The 23307-nt window shown below is 40.9% G+C and overlaps 1 protein-coding gene across 1 annotated transcript in view; it reads left to right on the top strand.

The window, feature by feature from the left end:
* Positions 1-23307, top strand: part of LOC139724517 (serine/threonine-protein phosphatase 4 regulatory subunit 1-like) — a 40260-nt gene that overhangs the window by 7199 nt on the left and 9754 nt on the right. The window contains exons 3-5 of the mRNA XM_071635651.1: positions 7950-8096; positions 15215-15319; positions 20389-20454. Of these exons, the coding sequence (XP_071491752.1) occupies positions 7950-8096; positions 15215-15319; positions 20389-20454 (318 nt within the window). The remainder of the gene's footprint in view (positions 1-7949; positions 8097-15214; positions 15320-20388; positions 20455-23307) is intronic.

The following is a 23307-nucleotide window of genomic DNA, read 5'->3' as shown; positions in this document are numbered from 1 at the left end:
CTCTGTACGATGATAAAAATAAATGCCGGATGTTTGCTTTTACGTTCAAAAGTAAATAACAATAACATTCGGCTCCGGAAGATGCTAAAATAAATGTCGAATGATCCCTTTGATGTTCGGAAATTAATAACACTAATATTCAACTCCGTATGATGATTAAACAGATGTCGGGTGTTTGCTTTTACTTTCGAAAGTAAATAGCAATAACATTTGGCTCCGGAAGATGCCCAGAAAATGGCAGATGATTGCTTTTTACGTTTGGAGGTGAATAGCAGTAACAGTCTGCTCCATATAATAAAATAAATGTCCGATATTTGCTATTACATTTCGAAATGAAGAACAGTAACATTCAGCTGCGTTTGATGGTAAAGTAAATGTCTGATGTCTGCATGCCTTGACGTTCAAAATGAAAAACAGTAACATTCGGCTCCGTACGATGCTAAAATGATTGTCGGATGTTTGCTTTTAAATTTGGAAATGAATAACGGTAATGTTCTGCTCCGAACGATGCTAAAATAAATAACAGATTGTTGCTTTTACATTTGGAAATTATTAACGGTATCAATCGGCTCAGTTAGATGCTAAAATAAATAGCGGATGTTTGCTTTCACGTTTGGAAATGAAAAAGGATAACATTCAGCTCCGTAAGATGCTAAAATGAATGTCGGTTGTTTGCTTTAACATTTGAAAATGATTAACGGTAACATTCGGCTCCGTAAGGTGTCAATAGTAAATGTTGGATGATTGCTTTTGCGATCAGAAATGAATAACGGTAACTTTAGCCTCTTTACAATGCTAAAACAAATGTCGGATAAATCAGATAATTTTGCTTAACATTCGACGTCGTGCGATACCAAGTTGATTGCATAAACCTTCGACACTTCGTTGCTGCTCAATTTTATTTGATCTCGACATTATGGACGCTATACCTATTTGATTTAATTGTCCTTATTTTATCAACCTTCGACATCAGCCGCTACTTTATAGTTTTCTCGATCACTAACGTCGGACGGTATGACCTAATCAACTTTGGACATTGGTCGCTATTTAATAATTTCATCAACCTTACACATCGGTAGCTATTATTCCGATGTTCGTTATTCCGAAGGCTCTCTAGTCCGAAGATTCGTTATTCAGAAGGTATATTGTTCCGTTAATTTCATTTTCGGATTCATGAATCTTCAGAATAACGAACCTTCGGAATAACGCCACAAACGTTCGAATTAACGAACCTGTAGGTTTAGGGAATTTGTGTGTTTCGAATTTAACGACCCTTCGGAATTACGAACCTTCGGAATATTACGAACAGCACCCATCCGATTATCAACCTTCGACATCGATCGCTGCTTACTGATTTTATCAACCTTCGACGTCGACCGTAAATAACGTATTTGATTGACACTTTCGACGTCGATCGCTGCACATTAGATTGGCAAACCGTCGAAGTGTCGATCGCTGCCTATTTATTTACTGGTTCCCCAATTTCTGACTTAGTTACTGATTTAATCTACCTTCAACATCGGTCGGTCATTATATTGTAAGTGGCCACTTATTGTCTCGAGCTTGATATTTCCCAATGGCGTCCACGTCTACACACACACACATAAAAAGAAAGAAAAAGATCTGAGTCTTAAAGGTCTAACGAGGCGTGAAAGTCCTTGTGTGATGCTTTTAATTGTGTCATTCACAATAGTGTCACGGTCCCTAAGATGGATGAAAGAGGCGGCAGATCTTAAAGGGTGTGTACAGTTCTGGTCGAGGTGAAGATTTAGCTTTTAACGTTTTGTGAGATATTCTGAAACCACTCTATGAGATGTCAAAGAGCATGCGGTTCTAAGGTATTCAGGCAGGAGTGAATTTCAAATTGCTTTTGAATGATCTAAATTTTTTCCTGGAAGATATCCTTGTGCAGTTGCTTTCATTTCACCATATACATTGGAGATACCTGCAACTTCGTATCAGTCCCTCAGCTCCGTCAGCCCGCCCTGCAGAGTATCTTTACACTGTTCATTGTGGCTTCTTTAACAATCCCATTGTTAGGTGAAGATGGTCAGATGCATAGACTATGTACATTTTCATGCCTATATCAAATGTATGGAAGACTTGTATGAATAATAGGTGTTTTCACATCAGCGCGATGAAAATCCACAAGCTCGAGATTTTTTTCCCGATAGCATATTAGCCCGCTATTTAATTTCCTATTCACATCAGCCCAAAGACAATTAGCCTGGAATTTTTTCGAGTTAATTTGATAGCTGAGCATGCGCAAACAGCGTTGGTAGAGCGCGCCTTTAAAAACTTACCCGCGACTTGTGTGCAAGTTGCCTCGATCGATCCGGTCACACACACTAGACAGCCGCATGATGGGATGCATCGCGCTAATTTCTTTCTTGAGGCGAATTCACATGATCAAATAAAGCGCGCTAGTTCACAAGTCATCCCGCTAGTTCGGAAATTTCCTGAGTTTTGGTTGAGAAATTTTCTCACCTCAAATAGCCCACTATTTCGTCATCAGGTTATGAAAATATAAGCTCGAGATTCTGAAAATAGCTCTCTATTTCAAAACATCGGGTTGATGTGAAAACACCCAATGTGAAATAGAGAAATAGAGATCATGTCATGTAAGAATAGTGAGGATAATTAGGATTGACCTATTACCCAAGGTGTGAGTGTATTGAAATGGGATTAGTTTTCAGATTTGGTTTTGTTTTATTTTATACTTTTTTTGGGGGGGGGGGATGAATAGGTCATCATGTTTCTTTCATCCATAGTTGTATACTTTGTGGTTGTAAAATTATGAAATCAGTCTAGAAGACGAGACTAAGCAAGTATTTCTGCTATGCTCACAAGTTTTCTGCTCTCTGCGTGTGGCAGGTTTCACCTGTTGCAAGCTAAATCTGTCTCATTTGCAGCCAATAAAAGCTGTTGCATGCCATCCCCCGCCAGCTTGCCAGTTTCAAAAGCGTCTCGCCTCGCCGTATTCATCATATCTCCTCATCTCCCCATCTCCTCAAAACGAGGCCGTAGACAACAAGTTAATTGCATTTTCTTCACATTTTGCCCGTGATGTGTCATCGATGTAGCCACAGCTACATTCTGTCATGAACCATAAATGTGCAGGTTATTTGGCTCCTTGTATCTGTATGACTTGTGTGTTAGTGCTTTTCAGATATTGGTGCAAAATGCCCCCAACAGCTTTCTTAGAATTGTGCAAGAACATGGAATAGTGTGAAGTATGATCATTTTGTTAAATATTTACTCTTTTGTTTGGAGAAAAAAAAAAGTAAAAATGAAAAGATGTTTGTATTCTTTCTCGTTGGAATAGAAGTCAGAAAATATACAATGTTCTTCCTATTGGCTGTCGTTGTTGCATCCATCCCCCTACTCACCCCCTTCCCCCCCCAAAAAACCAACAAAACAAAACAAAACAAAAGGGAAAACAAAAGAGAAAACAAAAGGGAAAAAAAAGAGAAAACAGAAAATGAAACAAGATCAGAAACATAGGAATGACAGCATTTCAACTGTCAAGAGTAGCAGTGGAATCTTATCTGTCCGGAAACAAATACTGTGGGAATGTTTTCCTAGATGAGGAGAAAGTCATTTTGACGCTGCATGCTGCACCTGCTCTTGGGAGTTTGCACCCACTGATTAGCATCGATTTGTCTGTTTGTGTGTATGTATGTTTGTGCATTAAAAATAGAGAATATTATGACAGAAGTGAATATTTCTATTTGTTCTGTACAGAAATATATAATGCCAACAGTTTAAGGGGTGTGTTATATCTTCACAAGACAAAGCTTTTATGCATCTAGACAACTTGCAGAAAGAGAGAGGGGGGTCATATGCTGGTGGGGATGTTATTTCTGCAAGCACTTCACCTTTGACCTGACAAATTCCAACACTTTGACACAGTCGATTCTGACTGATGCAGATCATTGGATATTGTGATATTTGTGCGATTGATGTGATATGTTCCAGCCAAGAAGCAGAAGAAGGCGGAGTGCTTGTAATGGAAACTAGGCCACCATGTTAGGTTTTCATGCGATTGCATGGAAGCCAAGAATATGGAAAGTTACAACTTCAGTAGAATATTTTTATAGTCCTAGCCACAGGGATTCTGATTGTTTTTTTTTCTTATGTTTCCAAAAAGCTTTTAACCTACTTGAGGCATAATTAGAAGTCGTTAGAAGTTATGAATTGTCTGATTAGGTGCCTACTTCCCGAAATGCATTGATTTCGTAGATTGAGTTGACATTTTTATTTTTTTTTCTTTGATTGATATCCTGTCATCAGCTTCATATGTGGGATAAGAACACTTACATTATCCCAATTTCATGATGCGTAACATGTATGATTGGCAGTTAGTATCTCATAAATTTCTCAGATGTTTCTGTTCCCTTTTTCCCTTTCGACCTCAGCAGTGTGCAATATGTAATTTTATGCTACAAAGTTTTCATATGCTCATGGCATCAAGTTTTTCTGAAAGTTGATTTAATTCTTGTTCTTCACACATAGGAGCCATTATATGACTTTTTGAAAGTCTCGACTGAATGTCCAGACGTTAGGCTTTTTTTTCTTAAACTGATGTTTTCATACCAAGATGTAGAGGGTTGTAGACACATGTACTCCAGCATCCACCTCTAAAACTGTCAGGTTGATATGTGGCGCTTTTCACATTCATGATGTAACTCGTCTCTCCAGACAACCACGTTTGGCTTCCATGTGGACTGCAGTTACTCTTATCAATTTGCAACAGCTATTACATCCAGAGGAAATAAGAAATGTTGCAATTCATGGATAGTATGGATGGTTGAAAGTAGTGAAGAATTTGCATAATAGAGAAGAGAACAGTATTATGCTTTTATAGACTCTTCCTTTTTGTTGGGGGAGGGGGATTTGACAGAAAGAGTAGATCATCTTGACAGTTATCAAATTTCAACCCAACCATTAGCTATCCTAATGTGTGTATGTGGGGGGGGGGGGGGGGCATAATAAGGTATGAGAGAATTGTTACGCATGAATGATTGAGTGAAGTGTACATGAGAAGTGAAGAGAACAGCCACTATGCTTTCTTTGCACAGCACTTTATTATCATTTTTGCTTTTCTTAGGGGAGGAGATGGAAGGAACAAGTTATATTGGCAGTAAAATTAATCCATTTTCATCACAAATATGTTAAGCTAAAGCAAAAATCTGAAAGGAGTGATCATTTGCTACATTATGCTATTTGCCATCATGCTCCCCAGAAAGTTTTCTCTTTTTTTGTGGGGGGAGGGAGAGAAACATAAATCATTTTGGCAGTTTCCATGCAAGTTGCCATAAATACAGATCAGGAATGTGACCTGGGGTCGCCAGGAGGTCGCATTCGCTGCCTTATGTGGGTCAGAGTCCATGCGAAAAAGTAGTGCCACATACCAACTCCTGCGTAGCAGCATTTGCAAGGGGGAAGTTGAAATGCAAACCTGTCTGTCCTATATCCCATGCAAGGCACCGACAAAACGATTTCCAGTGATTTCTTACCTTTCTATTGTGCCTAGGGGCAGTTTGAATGTCTGATTCATTTCCGTTGGTCATGCATGTATCGCAGAACCGGGCATTTTTCATTTGGATGTACCTACCAGTGAACTTCCTGCCTCGTATGCGTAGGCTGTCGTGAGTTTCCTTTATTGGAGAAGAGAGGGGCTTTTCTCTGTTATCTGCTGTAATGAAATTTTCTCCTTAAGTGATGTGCGTGGGGATTTTGAACTTGGACGGAGGGATAAGCATCACTTTGCTAAATTGTACGTCTGTCGAAATGAAATTTTTACATTGACAAAACAGAAACATGCACATTGAAGTTTGCACTGAAAGTAAAGTTTTCTGTTGTTTTCACCTGTCAAACTTTGTCAGAATTTAGGCAAGAGGTTTTATACAGTAATGCTGCCAGGGCTCTGCGTTTGATCCTCCCTGTCAGTGGTGTCCTTACTGGTATAAAATTACAACCAAAACAACAAGAAAGTAAGAGATACCCTAAAACAATGCACAGAAATCAAGCTTGTCTTTAAGATGGTCAATTATTCAAGTTTATTGTAATGCACTTATCCTACCCCCTCTCTCCCCCCCCCCCAAAAAAAAATCCATTAAAGTTGATGCACCATGTTTTCTAGTGGCAGACAAAACAAACAAATTGACAGAAGAAGAAAAAAAGATGACAGAACATTTGTTTGTAGCTTTCTTCATTAATATAGCTGCCAGAGTGTTAAAATAAGAATAAGAGCACTGCGGATTTTAATCATAGTATTTTTGATGGAAATATAATCCCATTGAAATCATTTTCATTTTCCTCTACGGGGTTGAAGGGGCGCTACTGACTTGCCCGGTAAACTTATACTGAAGGGAAGGATAAAGGGGTAAGAACATTATACAGCTTACTGTCAACCCACATTTTGTAGCAGCCTGCATCACGCAAACAGTTTGCGCTGGAGCGGCAGAAGGAGAGTTCTCCGCCGGGAGAAAAGGGATTAATATTCCGGCAGAATAATGAAAGAGAATGACTCAATTTTGGCTGCGGGCAATATGCAGCTATATTGTTGGAGTAATATTTACATGTGGTGGGGGTTTTGGTGTTGGTGGGAGAAGGGGGGGGGGGGGGGTTGAGGGTGGCATGGGGGGGGGGATGACTTGGGCCAAGGAAGTTGACTATACGTGTGTGAGTGTTTGTGGAGACTGAATATCTTTTCCAGAGAGGGAGATGGGGAGATTGGCAAGCGATGCATATCATTAACTTTCTGAACCCTGTGGAAGATGGCAGCTTGCATCCAGAGAAGCAATTTTGTCTCCAGTGCCTATTCGAGAGACCCCCCCCCCCTGCGCTCCAGCGATCATGTGATTTTCTCCATATGCGCGATGAGGAGAATGTAGCAGTGCTCCTATTTCTGCATACCCCTTTTAGCAGAGGTATAGAATGGCATCTTTTCTTTGTCCACCTGGATTAATTTCTTGGATAGATAATTGCAGTCTAGGCAATATGCTTAACTCAAATAGCCAGAAAAAAAAAATCATTTTGAGAGTCGATACAGATGGGTAAAAAACAAGATAACACGCTTGAGGTACTGTATTTGTGAATAAGGTTCATGGGAATTGAAAGTGGACACTAACACACAACAGTTTCTGTATTTTTCGTGTTTAAGTGCAGTGCTATCACTTACAAGTTTGCATTAACCAGCACCCCCCCCCCTTGTTTGTAATAAGAAAATGCAAAAATGTGGGAAGCTTTGAACCCCCAAAATATTGACCATACATGATACATTGTAATTCTTCTAAATACAAATGTGTGGTAATTTGTTGAATGGCTTTTGCTCACCCTTGCATGTGGTGTGCACTGTGCAATTTGCAACTTTCATTTCATGCATTGATAGCATGTATAAATTGGTAGCGCTATAAAATGTTCACCCAGTATACCAAGTTTTAATATGCCTGGATGAAGGAAGAAGAATAGGATTAATTCTGTGATGAATCTCTGAGTTCCTAATTCACAGACAGACCACTGTCATGTCTTATCTCAGTGATAGGTACAGTAGATAGTGAGGTATGTGGCATTGTAATACTGTAAAACGAGGAATGTTTGCATGCATTTTAATTTTGCGAATTTCGAGAGAGCTGAGATTCGCGAAATTAAAATGCACGCTAGATATCTTGTCTACAATATATGCATTGAATGTTAGAGGCAACTCACAAAAATTTCATGCTGCGAATAAGGCCGTCGGCTCCTATTCACGAAAATTTCATGCCGCGAAAATATTGTGTTTTACAGTATTCTATGCAATAGGCCTACTCAAGTATTGTGATTGAATCCTGCATTGTGTTTCAGCCGTACATGGAAATGTAGATGCGGTAACTGAATTACTTGGCATGTTGGTTGGAGAAACTAAACATCTTGATCTCTTATGCGACTTGCCTCTGTCGCTGTAGGTGCGGAAGACGAGCCAAGCAGCCTTGTTGGTCCTGCTGGAGCAGGAGCTGGTGGGTAGGCCAGACATGGAGGACCAGGTCTGTCCAGTCATCGTCCAGCTCTCCAGCCAGGACAGCTCGGATGACTACCGGACAGAAGCAGTGGCGGTGAGTGTTTTGTAGTGTTATGATAGCCTTGCTTCCAGGCATTTGGCCTGTATCCCCCCCCCCCAGTTTTCATTGGATTATGTGTCATATGGGGAAAATAATCTGCAAGTCTTGTCTTCAGACTATTAGACAGCCTGACGAGCATGAGTAGCAGAGTTGTCAAGAGACGGAGCACATCAGTGGAATTGGTTTTCCTCCAGACTAATGCATTTATGGAGGTTTAAGGATACAAGGGAACTGTATTAAATACATGCAGGCCTTGAGGCATAGTTAGTTGGATGTAGACCGGAATAGAGGTATTATAGTATGGTTGAAATGAGAATTCAGGTTTTAACTTTTTGCACAGTAATTAGAAACCACTTAATTATGAAATATTAAAGAGCATAGAATTTGGAGAGGACTTCAAAGTTTATTTGATGTATCCAGAGATATCCTGAGATATCCAGAAACAAAGTAAAACAAAATGGTCACAATAAAAGGTGAGTCCCATGTTTTACTAGGACCCCTTTGTTTCTGCATATCTCAGCCATTTCAAAACCAATTTTCATCACATAAACTTGGAAGTCCTCTTAGAATTGTATGCTCTCTGATATTTCATAAAATTGATTTCTTATTAACTGGCAAAATGTGAATCCCCATCTCAACTAGAGCTATGCCATCCCTTTAATAAGGACTATATCTACTTGAAATAAAGAAATGTCATTCACAGCTGTCATTCAAATGCTCAAGTTGACAGATTGATTATGGGCAAAGTCAAAGTGATTTTCTTTTTCATTGACGCAGAACTCTTTGCAGAGGAAAATGTTGGCCCGTGAATTTTACTAGTCTGCTTCGAACCTAGTTCGCAGTAACAGAGTACTGTATGAGCTGTTATTTTCGCAAATTTCGCAAATTTAACAACACGCGAAAATGACTCCATGAGCTGTGTTATAGAGCATTAACGTAAGTTTCAGCGTCGATTCGCGAAAACAACATCTCACGAAAATGTCTGTGACCTCGTCATTCGTGAAAATATCTGTACGCGAAAATAACACCGTATACAGCAAGTAAATGGCAAGGTGTTGTGTACGATGACTCTACATTTGCTCCTGCAACAATTGCTCGTCTTATTCTCTCCAAGGACTTACGGTTAGGGTTAGGGTTATGGTTGTGATAGGGTTTTAGGTTTAGTTTGATGTAAGGATTAGGGTGAGGATTGGTTTACAAGCACAAGCTCTTGTCGATCGCAAAGGAGTCTGTGCCAAAACATCCCTTTCAGGGTCTTTGCATGTAGGCCTACCATATACTGTATACACCATATATTTAGCGAGTCTAAATTTTCGCGAATTGGTTTGAAAATGATTTCGCGAGTGGTTAAATTCGCGATCCTGGGGTCCTTTATTGAACGGAGAGTAAGTACACGCGTACACCACATTCATATTGGGATCAGTGTCAATATTTTCGCGTGTCTTGAATTTCGCGAATAGCACCTGTCTCACGATATTCGCGAAAATAAAACCTCGCCAAATATTTGGCATATACAGTATTCCCTTCACTGTCGGGAGCAGCTACAGTACACGGCCTATGGGAGAGTGCTATGGTGCATGTAGGCTTTTTGGCGCAGACTCCTTTTTACGACCTACAAGGCTTTGTGTCTGCAAACTAGTTTAGGGTTATGTTTGTGGGTAAAATTTATGTTTCGCTTAGCATGCAGATATTTCCTGGGAGCAATTGTTGCAGGAGCAAATGTCATGGAACCATTGTGTGCAGACAGCAATGTCTGATGTTGGTGGAGATGTTTAGTGAGCGATTAAACCTTATATTTTTGTATATAGATCACTGATCTAAAGCTGTGACGTATTCCATCTCCCACTGAGTTTTCTCACAGGATGCACTTTGTTTTTTGTAGTATTATCATAACAAGAGATGCACTGCAGAGTTCTTTTTTTTTTCATTGGCTCTTTATGTTTGGGTATGTTATAAGGTACTAGTTTTCTACTGATAATGGAGGAATCAAATGCCAAGCAAGGTGTGTTTTTAAAAACTCTTACTGAGATAGACTTCTTTGTCCTTCATAGCTGTCTTTCTAATATTAAAAAAGGCCAAGAAATACTTCTCTTCAGTTCTAAAGACAGGAGGACCTAAGGGGGGGGGGGGGGGGACAGGGAGGGAGAGGACAGACATGTATTAAAGGCTTTGGTAATTCTGCATGTGCGTGCAATATTCACATATGTTTTCCATTGTAGTCTCAACAAAATTATTTTTCAGATGTGGGGGGGGGGGGGCAGGGAATTGGATGCTCACAAGGTTGGTCTCCGCTAATGAGGCTGCAACTTCTGGGGCAAGTGTGCAGCATTTGTTCATTATAGAGTGGTAGTCAGTGATTTAATGGAGACGATGAATAAGACAGGCATGCCTTGTAATATTATGTAAGGACAGTGGTCCCACTGTGAAGCACTACATTCTCATACTAGTGGACAGTAGAAAACAACCAAGATTTAAAAAAAATAATAATAATAATAGTAAAATTAATGTGTGCAGCAATTTATTTTGAGCTTGAACTGTTCCTACTTGGATTGCAGTGAAAAAAACAAATTGCTGAACAAGCATGCAGAAGATTCGAGACAAATTGAGTTGTTTTCCAAAGCAGCAGAAGCCACATTCGCCAGCAATTTATAATTTTGGTGGTGTTTTCGTTGCACTTTTTTGTATGGTTTCTCCATGGTCTGCCCAAGTGCGCTCTTACCAGGCAAATGGCCCAGTCAAAACATTGTGAATTGATCTTGATGCGGACTACTGTATGAATGAGAGGTAGCGAGAGATGTTGCTAACTAGCACATCATGTTTGCCGCTAATCAACAACAGGGGGAGTGACGTACCGCGGTGTGTGAATTATTCATGCAGCTGCTACCCGAGTTGAGCGAGAGAGGGTTAGAGAGAACGCATAGGGAGCAGTCTTTTTTCTCTCGCTCTCTCCTTCACGAGCGCACAGGCATACCCACACACACACATATGATCAACATACATACTGTGTGATGAGAAGCCAGCAATGCACGCTGTTGAAAAACATACTACACTTCTCCATCTTCACCTTGTAAGATGCTGCTGTACATGAGTCCTTTCTACTCCAGACGGACCCAACTGTGTGTCGCTTGCCTGCTAAGTCTTCTCCCACTCACCACACTAACGTCATACTCACAGATGTCAAGCCGGCCCACACACACACACACACACACACACACACACACACACATTGTATACACACTCTCACACACATACACACTCTCACACACAAATGCACGTGCATGAAACAGCACAGTGGCAAGAAGGCAGCCATAGATGTGCATAAAGATGTGCTGCGTGAAGCCATTTTCCTTCACGGGCAAGGCAAGACTGGAGAACCCATCTCGGCAAGTCAGTGCGTAGTTGGGAGTATTGTCTAAAGAAAAATAATAATAATAATAAAAAAAACAAATATGTAATTGAGCTCACGTTGCTTCGACAGAGGTAGGCCTTTGTTTGCGGAGGAAACATGAAATTCCTACAGTCAAAATGACACAGAGCTGTCACACATCTCGGTGATTAGTGATAACGTGCACATTGGAGGAACAAAGGAGTACCCCTGCCTCTAAAAAGCCGACTCCAAGCCGTTCTTCGTCGGCCATCATTCTCTACCTCTTAAATCAAGTACGATATGACTGTGGATGTGTTTACTCAAGAGTTACTGCGCATCCCGGGCTCTGCTGGAGAGATGCAAGAGAGGCGTGCGGTGAATCATTTCTGGATGGGGCCAACATTTGCTGGATCGCTGAGGATTTTTTTTTTTTTTTTTTCTGGCCAGCTGGTTGAGACAGCTTCGGAGGAGAGTGGTATTCCCCGGTTGAAAGACATGGGTAGTGAGATTTTGACTATTTCGCAAGCAATCTCACTATTCTGTTTTTCCACCCGGTGACTGCCCCCCATCGTCTTGCCATCCGCCTGCCATCTTTGCCGAGATGTCTTCGGCTACCATCAAAAGCTTCTTGAACTGTCATATTAATTGTCAGCATCAAACTGGATGATGGATCATGTGTGAGAGTAACGTCTGATGTGAGCACCTTCTTCCTCTGCTACCCTGGAGTAATTAGTAATTTAAAAGGTCCCTGCAAGCCAAGTGTATTTTGACCTCTGTTGATGCCTTTTGATCTGTACATGACGAAATCACAAATACTTAATGAAAATATACATCATATATATTTAAACAATAGTTCCTGCTACTGCCTGCACTTACAACAGCACCACAAGTCCTTATTTTGTGCAAATGTTTCAGACAAATTTGTGACGTAGCAGTGAATGGTAAGGCACACATCTCTGTCTATTGTTCAACTCAATGTTACAGGAGGAGGATGTCACTGCTGAAATATGAATAAAGATAATCTGGAGGATTTTTTTTTTTTAAATAGAGGTGGGACTCCACTGGGTGCTGAAACAAAAAAAAGTTAAGAAAAAAAAATTTCAAAATATTTTATACATATTTTCATGAAGTATTTAGTGATTCAGTTATGTACAGACCAAAAGACAACAGTAGAGGTCAACATAGTTTTTGGAATGAAGGGACTTTTAAATGCATTGGTGCATAGGTCTGATTCAATTTTACTCTGCTAATATGTCAATTGTATTAAGATAGGAAAAAAAGAAACGCCCAAACCTGTTCTGTGTGTTAACCTGAAAAAATACACACACCTGATTACTGTTCAGTAATGAAATACCAGTTTAAATCAATTTTCAGCTTGTTGAAATGTCAGTGGTTGCTAACAATGACACACTTAATGACGTGCTTGCAATACTATCGTCCATCCCGCTCTTTTATTACCAAGCTTTATGGCGCTATTACAAGTTCTCTAGTTCGCTGTGCGTCATGCATAAATTTTTTACATTTTTAGCCTGTGAGCTTCTTTGTATCCTTTTATGAGTGATTTTCACTTAACATGGTAGGTAGCATCCCTTTGGTGATAGGATCTCAGTCATTCAAGTAGGCAAAATGCTCCCCCCAGTTTTCACATTTTCATAATCTCCTTGAAAAACACATGGTCAATTTGGAAAGTTTTAATCGCTAGGGTGACAGAATATGTATTTTGATATACAAGTGGGTCCCCTGGGGGGCCCAGAACCCCCAAATTAGAGAATCTTAACTGAAAAAAAAAAAAAAATTATATATCTATAAAATCGTAAATGATAGAGCTAAAATGCTATTCTAGAAGTATGTTTGTGAGTGCGATTTCATTTTTTTTTTCCATGTCATACCCAGGGGTGACCCTGTTTGGGGGGGGGGGGGGGGGGGGAACCAAAGGGGGGATCATTTTTCACATTTCATCCCCTTGAAAATGCATGGTCACATTTTCACCTACTTAGCAGGTATAATTGCTAGGGCAGTAGAATATGATGTTTACAAATGAGTGCTATTGGCCCCTGGGGTCCCAAATTAGAGAATCTTTGAAAAAAAAAGATCTTCTATAAAACCAGAAATGTTTCTAGTAAATAGGTTAGTGAATTAACCTTTAATTTTGTTCATGGCAGATCTAGGGGTGGTCCACCTAGGGCTAGTACCAAATTAGGGGCCAATTTTCACACTTTCTTCTTCTTCAAAGATGCATCTGGTCAAATTTTCACCAAACTTGGCAGATGTTACCACCAGTGTGATAGAAATATGGATACCATGTTCCCCTGGAGACACCCCCAAAGCACCCTAAGTTGGCTTTGTTCTTTTTGGGTAATAGTCTGAAAGAATGCATTGAAGGTGAATTTTTGATATCCCAGTGAGTGCTAGACTCTGATCTCCCTTCTTGTCATTTCTAGATTGATATCAAAAGATGCTTTTTCCCCATTTATAGTGCAGAGCAAGATTTTGTGCTACAGACAGAGTAATCCAGTTTTCTTACCAATGTGTATAGTGAGCTTGCATTGACAGATACCCCGGTCTTTTTTATGAGAATCATGTAATTTAGCCGGCAACATTATCAAACAATTTTGAAGTAGCAGGCAAAGGTCACAGGTTCAGTGATTTACATGCAAATGGGGATGGTGAGGAGCTGCTCTCGCATGCTTCTCGCCTCAAACTGGCAAAGGGCCGTAATTGCGGCCTCCCTGAGGGGGCCAGCATCCATGGGAGCCTGCCTTGCAGATGACACATTCCCAGGGGGCAGACATCGGACGCCCACCAGTGACAGACCTGATACATTCCTGCGCTCATATCGCAGAGTTTGCTCATAAGCCTTAATGAAGAGTTATTGGGGGCTGAGCGAGACGGCAGGTTGCACTTTGCAAACCGTCGCAAGGGGGCTTTATCCCCCTTGTCTTAAGCAGCGTTGCGCCCCCTGTGCCGAGAAAATAGGCGATTCCCTAATGCTGTGAATCGTTTGCTGCCCCGATGGCCGTATATTCCCATTTGCTCTTATTGCCGCACAGCCCATGCCTTGCCGAGTTCCGTTTGCGCACCTTCACCGGCCATGTGCGAAATTGTATTTTGTGTCATGATCAGGCTGGTTGAAAAAATGTCAGCTACACCTGGCTAACTCCTCTGCTCTCTTGAGTGCAAATTATGATCAATGCTGTGTGGAAGAGTTAACCTGCCACAGAATGCATCGTGTGGCACAGTGGTTTCCCATCACTGATATGCATACATTTTTTTTTTTTTTTTTTGCCGACTACTCACAGCTATTACATTACTGTTTCAATTACACACACACACATACACAAAGTAAAGAAGATCAAAACTATTGTCAATATGCAAAACCTGAAGATTGGATTTGCAGTGGAGATAATGGTTTGCCAACAACTGATACAATGTATATTCAGAATTGATTTTTGTCTCCTTTGCTTCATATGTCTTTTTGAATACAGTGGACTCCCGTTACAGCAAAGTCCTCGTGACCGGCAGTTTTCTTTCGTTATAACTGAACAAATAAACAATAAAAATACATAAAGTGGATAGCGTTACGGCCCAAATTTTTACTTCGTTATAACCGGAATTTTGTTATAGCCTTGTTCGTTATAACGGGAGTGCACTGTATATGCAGTGATTCACTGTAGTGTAAATCGATCCCACTGACCCTGTCATCCTTTTCGTCTGTCTACCCCACAAACATCATTTTTCCATGCAGCTCATGAGCAAGGTGGCTCCCCTTGTAGGCAAGGAGATCACAGAGAAGTACTTTCTACCGCAGTTTACAGAATTGTGCCAAGATAGCCTATTTCATATACGAAAGGTAAGCCTGCATAGATCTATGCATCAATTCGAATCTCCCTTATCAGTCGATGATTGGTGTGAACGTGCTGTGTTTGATATTTGATATTTGATATCCAAGAGACCAATGTCAATATGCTTGTTTGGTGGCGCCCTTCCCTCATGGCTGCACCTCTCTGTCGCTCTGAATTTTCTGTCATTTTCACCCTGATTCCATACGTTCGTAAATGACTGTTCGTGAGTATGATACCACAGTTTGCATATTTTGACTGTTGTGGTGCTGTTTGTACCGGTTTCGTGGTTTTACAATATCGAGAAAGATGTATTTAACCTGCTTCAATTTTCGTCGAAGCCAAGGCTTTACACCTGCCATTCCATGTACACTGATTACAACATTAACTTTCGCCTTGATCGTGTGTGCGCTGACCATGACCATGACTAGACTTGTGTACTCGCGTGAAGCTCTTTTGAATGTTGGAAGAAGAGTCGCTTTTCATGGTCATCCCCCGCCTTTCACACGCGGTGAATGGCAGCTTTGGAAAAACTTGAACGTTGCTCGCGGTACAAAGAGAGGCTGCCGTGGCGGACAGAAGGCTGCTAAATATGCTGCACCTTGTGTTATTTCCCTTGGAAACGAGCATGCTGAGAAAAATCTACATGCAACTGATTTCAAGAGCTTTGAGCACATGGATTTCAGTATCCGACTCTCTTCGGCATCGGTTTTAAGATGCTACGCTGTCTATAGACCACCACCTTCGCCCAGGAACAAACTGACATATAACATGTTCCTGCAGGAATTTCTCACGCTGCTGGAATCAGCAGTAATAGCGGATAACGCACCACTCCTGCTGGGAGACTTCAATATTCATGTTGACGATGACAGGGATGTCCAAGCTCAGTCATTCATGTCTTCCATTGATTCGCTTGGCTTCCATCAACATGTAGCAGGCCCTACCCACATCGCGGGGCACACACTGGACTTAGTAATGACCAGGAAGGTGGATGATATTGTCTCTAGTCTCACCCTTCAAACCGGTCTCCCTTCGGATCATTCTGCGGTCGTCATCACTGTCAACATGATGGGGCATCGTAACGGTACGAAACACGTATCTTTCAGAAAGCTTCGAGATATTGATATATCATCATTCAAGCAGGATATTCGCGAGTCTGCTTTATCATCTTCGGCAGCTATGTGTCCTTCTGATGCTGTGGATCTTTACAATCGTACAATGACTACACTCTTGGACAAACATGCGCCCTTACAGAATAAGACGGTGACAACTAGGCCATCAGCACCATGGTACACGCAGGAATTAAGGAGAGCTAAACAGAACAGACGGCGTGCCGAGCGTAAGATGCGGAAATCTGGCCTTTCAGTTGATAAAGACATCTATCGCCAGCAATGTAACTCATACTATGCAGCCCTGAACGAATCCAAGTCCAAACATTGGACTGGTGTGATTGCTTCTGCGGATTGCAAGGAGCTATTCAAAATTGTTAAGAGACTTACCTGCTCTAACCACGAATCTGTTTTTCCAGATCATTTGTCTGATGCTGATCTTGCCAATGATTTTGGGCAATACTTCAGTGACAAAGTTAGCAGAACTATTTCGGCGATAGATGTCTCACCAACTGACGAGTTGCCATCCAGCGTGGAATCACGTTCACTGCCTCAGGTCAAGAGCATTGGTTTCTGCGATTTCCAGCCTGTCTCTCTCTCTGAAGTCAAACAGATCATGACAATTATTAAACCGAAGACATGTGGCCTTGACCCTATTCCTTCTAGACTCGTGAAGTCATGTACTGATGAACTCATTCCTTTCATCACAAGGATTGTTAATCTTTCCTTATCATCCGGGGAAGTTCCATGTGCATTTAAGACATCGCTCATCATACCGCTCCTCAAAAAGTCTTCGCTTGACAAGAATGACTTAAGGAATTATAGACCAGTCGCAAATTTGCCTTTCATCAGCAAGGTTCTCGAGAAGATTGTGTCAGATCAACTCATATCATACCTTGAAACAAACAACCTGTTTCCTCAACATCAATCTGCGTACCGGAAGTGTCACTCTACTGAGACTGCCTTAGTAAAGGTAGTGAATGATCTTCTGCTTGCCGTTGACAGGGGTCTTGAAGCTGCCCTCATTCTTTTGGATTACTCGTCGGCCTTCGATACTATAGACCACACCAACCTCATCAACTGCCTAAAAGAGCACTATGGGATGGATGGATCTGTACTTCGCTGGATCGAATCCTACCTCGCTGATCGTAGTCAGGAGATCGTTGTGAACGGCGTGGACTCCAGGTCATTTCCTCTTTACTGTGGCGTCCCGCAGGGTTCCGTCGTAGGACCATTGTTGTTCTCCCTTTACACTGGTCCGTTGAGCCACATCATTGGCTCACACCATGGAGTGCAGCACGCAATCTACGCGGACGACACTCAGTTGTATGTCATAATGAACGCTGATGACGACCACCGGGCTGCTTCCATGCAGAAACTTCATGATTGCTTCCTTGATATTAAGTCATGGTCTTCCCGCAACCATCTCAAACTAAATGAAGCCAAAACTGAGTTGTTGTTCGTCTCATCTCAGTTTAGGCAGCAACCGGGATTTCAACCTTCTTTGGATATGGCTGGAGAATGCGTTTCTTCCTCTGACTGTGTGAGGGATCTTGGTGTTACCCTCGACAAGCATCTCACTCTCACTAACCACATTCGAAATGTCTGCAGATCGGCTTCCTTTGGCATTGCTAGGATCGGGAAAATAAGGAGATTCCTTAATGAGTCATCTACAGAAAAGCTGGTACATGCATTTGTGTCTTCACATTTAGACTATTGCAACAGCCTCCTCGCTGGTCTTCCTCGCTCCTGTCTTGCTCCGCTACAACGCATCCAGAACACCGCTGCACGTCTCATCACACGCACGAAGAAGCATGAACATATCACACCTGTCATCAGATCACTGCACTGGCTACAAATTCATGACCGCATCATCTTCAAAGTTCTACTCCTCACCTACAAGATTGTCCACAACTTAGCACCATCCTATCTTCATCATCTGGTTTCCCTCCGGACTATATCTACTTCCTCAACAACCAGACGCCTTCGTTCTCACTCCACTGCACATCTTCAACTCACATCGGCACCGCGCACCCGTACCCGTTATGGCAACCGTGCCTTCAGTGTTATTGCACCCACACTATGGAACAACTTGCCCATCCACGTCCGTGAAGCTCCAACAGTAGACTCCTTCAAATCATCACTGAAAACTCATCTGTTCTCTCATGCCATGTAATTTGTATTGATTTATTATATGCAGTCTGTATATATGTTAAGTTTGTTCTATACGTTATAACTTACAATGTTTATCTTATGTATTTTGTATATTGTATTGCGTTTCATCGTATCTCAATCTTTATATGTTCCATGATTGAATCTATTTTTCCTAATTTTTCTTCAGCGCTTAGAAACATCGTAATAAGCGCTTTATAAATGATATTTATTATTATTTATTATTATTAATGTAGTCTCTGAAGACATTGATAAGGCAAGATGGCATGTCAAAACTTGAGTATATAAACATACAATTCAAAATGTTTGGCAGATACACACCACTGTACATACCCAATGAAATGTTTTTTTTCTTAAAAATGTCCCTCAATAAAATCATGTTTGGCTATTGGATGTGTGTATGTGTGTGAGAGAGATATTGACGCAACACTTCGAAGAAAAGCTTTTGGCCCCACTTCTCCAAAACAAATTAATTAACACAATTAGGTCTTGAAACTTGTCAAAACATTTGTCAGAATTAATCATCAAAATTGTTCAGATAACATGCTGGATCTAGTGCCCTACAGACTTGTATCTGTGCTGGTAAAAGAGAATATAGTCTTCAGGAAGTTGTATTTGATAAGTATGGTTTTTGGTTCCTGCCTACCGGTATTTTTTTTTTTTGTGTGTGTGTGTGTTCAGTCATTCATACAGCACTCTTCTAGCACCAAATGTAAAGGTTTTATGGGAAGCTGAAGTATTTTTTGTTTTGCTGTAGAAACCTTCTGAATCTAATCTGCATATGCCTAATCATATGCAAGAGAGCAACTGCAACAAAATTGGTGTCTGTAGTCCGTGCCTTGCAAAAAGCACTTTCACTTTCATAGAATAATTGCTCTCACACATAATGCTGAACACCTGATAATGTGAAATGAATGAGTCCGGCCAGTCTTTTGATTGAACACGTGGCAAGTATTGCAGTACTGTGTACATGGGGCATTCGATATCATGCTCCCTTGAAAGGAAAGAAACATTTATTGAGCCGTACTTCCCTGCAAAAACTTTCGGCATCACTTCCTCCAGTGTTCGATGCCATGGCGTGATGTCATTGGTCAGTCTACCGACCATGCAGCTTGCCACAAACCTTTTCCTGACTGAATTTTATTTACTACGAACAGAATATGACAATAATGAAGGACTATTGTGTGTTCACATAAATGATACTCTTTCAACCTGGACGAAAAAACAAATGTCAACCAAGTAGTGTCAGGAGATTGGATTGGAGGCTTTTTATTTGGTTTTGTGTATGTTTTTGTTTGTTTAAGATACACTCACCTGCCATGAGTGCTATTTTGCCCCCCCCCCCCCAAAAAAAAAAAACAACAACAACAACAAACAAACAAACAAACAAACAAACACACAACAACAACAACAAAACAAAACAGAGGAAGATTAAATCCCAAGTAATCCTTCTTACTACCCATTATGATGATTTCAGCAGTAATATGCTTATAAACCATTCTTTCTCAGGATTATAATTCCTTACAGCGTGTATGCTTTTACCCACCACTATTCCAATCAACGTAAATGCGTAGTGAATTAAGTGTCTTGTCATATCTTTGGTATTAAACATAGATGTACATCATGGAAAAAGAGTAACTATCAACCAAAAATTGTTCAGTCTTTTTCAGATAGTATTAATAAAGATCGTGAAGCTCTTGCTGTCATGTAGCAGGGTAACTGAATTAATTCAAGCATGTCATCTTTCATGTGTAATGCAGGAGCAAACATGATGAAATATCTTTGTTTTCCCCTTCCAGGTCTGTGCTGCAAACTTTGGTGATATTTGCACTGTTGTCGGAGAGGATGCCACAGAGAAATTATTGGTAAGAAGTCTAAGACTGCATGAATTATTTACATTCACAATCTGGACCACGTTGCTTAAAACTATGGTGTCTTTGCAATCAATGGTTTCTCTGCATTGTGTGGTAGTTGCCATAGCAACAATATTCAGTAGAACATCAGAGCCAAAAAGTCACTGATGTTTATTGGTTGTAGGAGTTTCCCTTAATTAAAAAGCTACCATAGTTTTAGGCAACATTGCCCATCGTGCAGACAAAGTGCGCTTCATGTGTGATTCTGTTTTTCAGGCATGTAGGGAGAATTAGATACAGGAATTTCATGCCGAGAAGGAAGGAAATTGGGAGGGGGTGGGGCATCCAAGTGGTTTGTTGTTAATGTCAACTCTTTCATTTATTGCATCTTGTTTGTCAATTCTTTGAGTGTGTTTATCCGTCCTGTTTTCAATTGTCTAGTCTCCGATGAAAAAGTGTCAGATGAAAAAGTGTCCGATGGACAAGAGGAAGTGTCCCCTGAGAGTATTGTTATAGAAAACTGAAGTCTGTTGTTGGAATAAGGTATCATCTGTGATGATGGTCACAGCGTGGATAAGTAAGGGTCCAAGAAGCGCCATAGATTGTTGGAGTTGTTTAGCCAAGTCCAATAGAATGATGATATGCTGACATGTTAGACAAATTTAAACTGCTGCATGAAACATGAACTTGGCTATGTTGAATTAGGATGAGGGGTCAAAATAATTTCCAGTCCTAGCCGTTCACCTTTGACCCCTACTGGCTACATTTGAGCCCAAGTTTGAACTGCAATTCAGGGAAGCCACATACTTGATGGAACAATTTGTTGGTCAAGTATCGAAATCCATTATGTAGGCAAGAACTCTTCATTTCGCACGCTGACTATTGGTTAACCTGGTTGAGCATTTCTAGCACCGTATGTTGTACAAATATCATTTGGTTGTCAATCAAAGGGGGAAAAAAAAAGAGATCCTGACCTCTTACGTTTAATATTTTTTCTCATGTGAATGAGCTGTCATTAATACTGTAAAACATGATATATTCGCGGCATTAATTTTTCGCGAATTGGAACTGGCAGCCTTTTTCGTGGCATGAAATTTTCGCGAAGTGCCACTGGCGTTCAATGCATAATAGTGTAAACAAGGACTTTCGCGTGCATTTTAATTTCGCGAATCTTGGCGCTCGTGAAATTCGCGAAATTAAAGTGCACGCGAAAATTCCTCATTTTACAGTAATCCCAAACTTCAAAACACATTATAGACAGGTTGTGTGAAATGGGTAAGTAGAGATGGTTTCAGACCATAATTCTGTGAGACAAATTCCCCAAAATATTGGTCTTCATTGAGTGAAGAATTTGATGACCCCAGTACTCGTTTAGGAGAAAAAATTTTCATCTCTTTACAAAAGGCAGTTTTTGCTATAATTCATTTGCTGAAATTATTATGCATGAAAGAGCCAGAGGCAGTTAGAATGTCTTATGTGTGTGTTCAGTCAGCAAGTTTTATGTGTATTGTGTTGTTGTTTGCTGAAGCAACTCCTTCAACATCCGGAAAAGATAGAATTCAATTAGTGAAGCAAATTTTGTTAATGATGTGTTGAAATTGTGATGAATAAGTGAAAGCTCCAGAATGTCTTGTGAGCTGCACTTACCACCATCTTCAGGGCTACCCTTGTCAAAACACAACTCCTCAGAATTCTCCATTGTATGGTGGGGGGGGGGGGGGGGACAGGAGGAATGATGGGAATTGAGGCGTTTGATTGAATTAGCCAAAAACCTCCTGAACCTGAATGTGAATTGGTAGAGAACTTTTCACCCTGTGAATAGAGTGCTCCTCCTTACCGTGCCGTGGCTGCGTCTCGCGGACTTTAGTGCCTCTGACTGCACCTCCCCCCGCTTCATGAAATAATCATACAATTGATGGTGAATTGAGCAGCACTTGAATGCATAATGAGCGGTCTGAGAGAGATGGAGGGAGAGCGATAGCGAGAGCCCCGAGTCTCTCGCGGTGATTATTCGCATTGGCGGCGACAAATTTTCCTCAATTAAATGAGATAACTCTGCCGAGGGTTTTGTAGGGCGACTTGTCGTCAATAATGCAGAGCGCTGCGCAACAATATGAGTTGTGTATCAGCAGTGAGCGTGAAATGTGATCTTGACACATCAGTGTCATGCTTCTCCATTTTGAGTCTCGTTTTCTTCACTTGTCCTGCTGTCGTGTTTAGAGTTGTGCATTTATGTTCCCTGGCTCCTACATATGACATGCGACGTGATGCAATGTATGAGATCTACTGTCAGAACAATGACACCATTTCTTTGCAACTTTGCTTGTCAGTGGTATTTGACATTTGTTTGCTTGTCAGTAATAACTCTTTGACATCCATCAATGGAGAACACATTTCTGCACATTTCTTGATTAGTCCATGCATGATACGACCATGTTACCAGAATTTTTAATGCAAATAAATGATCAAATTGTTTTTGTTTGCATGAGGTTGAGATGACCTGTAGCTGTTGCTATGTGTACTCCTCCATGCTGATGTTTTGCCACAAAGAGATTTTGAAGCTTGCATCCTCTAGAAGGCAAGGTTCTATTTGAGTCATATCACACTCGTCCTCTCAAAAGAACCCATTTACTAAACTCCTCACTTAAAGTATTGCATTTCTGCGTAAGGATGGTTGTTTTGGACAAGAGAGCTTGCCCTAGGCTTGCCAGACCTAGCAACAACAACAACAACAACTGTATGCAAGCAGGCTTCCAGGTACCGAGGTGTATTATGCAGAAAGAGGCAAACATAATGGCCCATTGTTAAATCCTCCGGCAAGCTTTTACCCATGAATTATAATACAATTGCGAACCGACCTATCCT

The sequence above is a fragment of the Diadema antillarum genome, unplaced genomic scaffold, assembly GCF_040938485.1.
Source record: "Diadema antillarum isolate AM-2024a unplaced genomic scaffold, OU_Dant_1.0 scf00000218, whole genome shotgun sequence".
NCBI lineage: Eukaryota > Metazoa > Echinodermata > Echinoidea > Diadematoida > Diadematidae > Diadema > Diadema antillarum.
The sequence above is the reverse complement of the archived record's forward strand: the minus strand, read 5'-3'. Positions and strand labels throughout refer to the sequence as shown.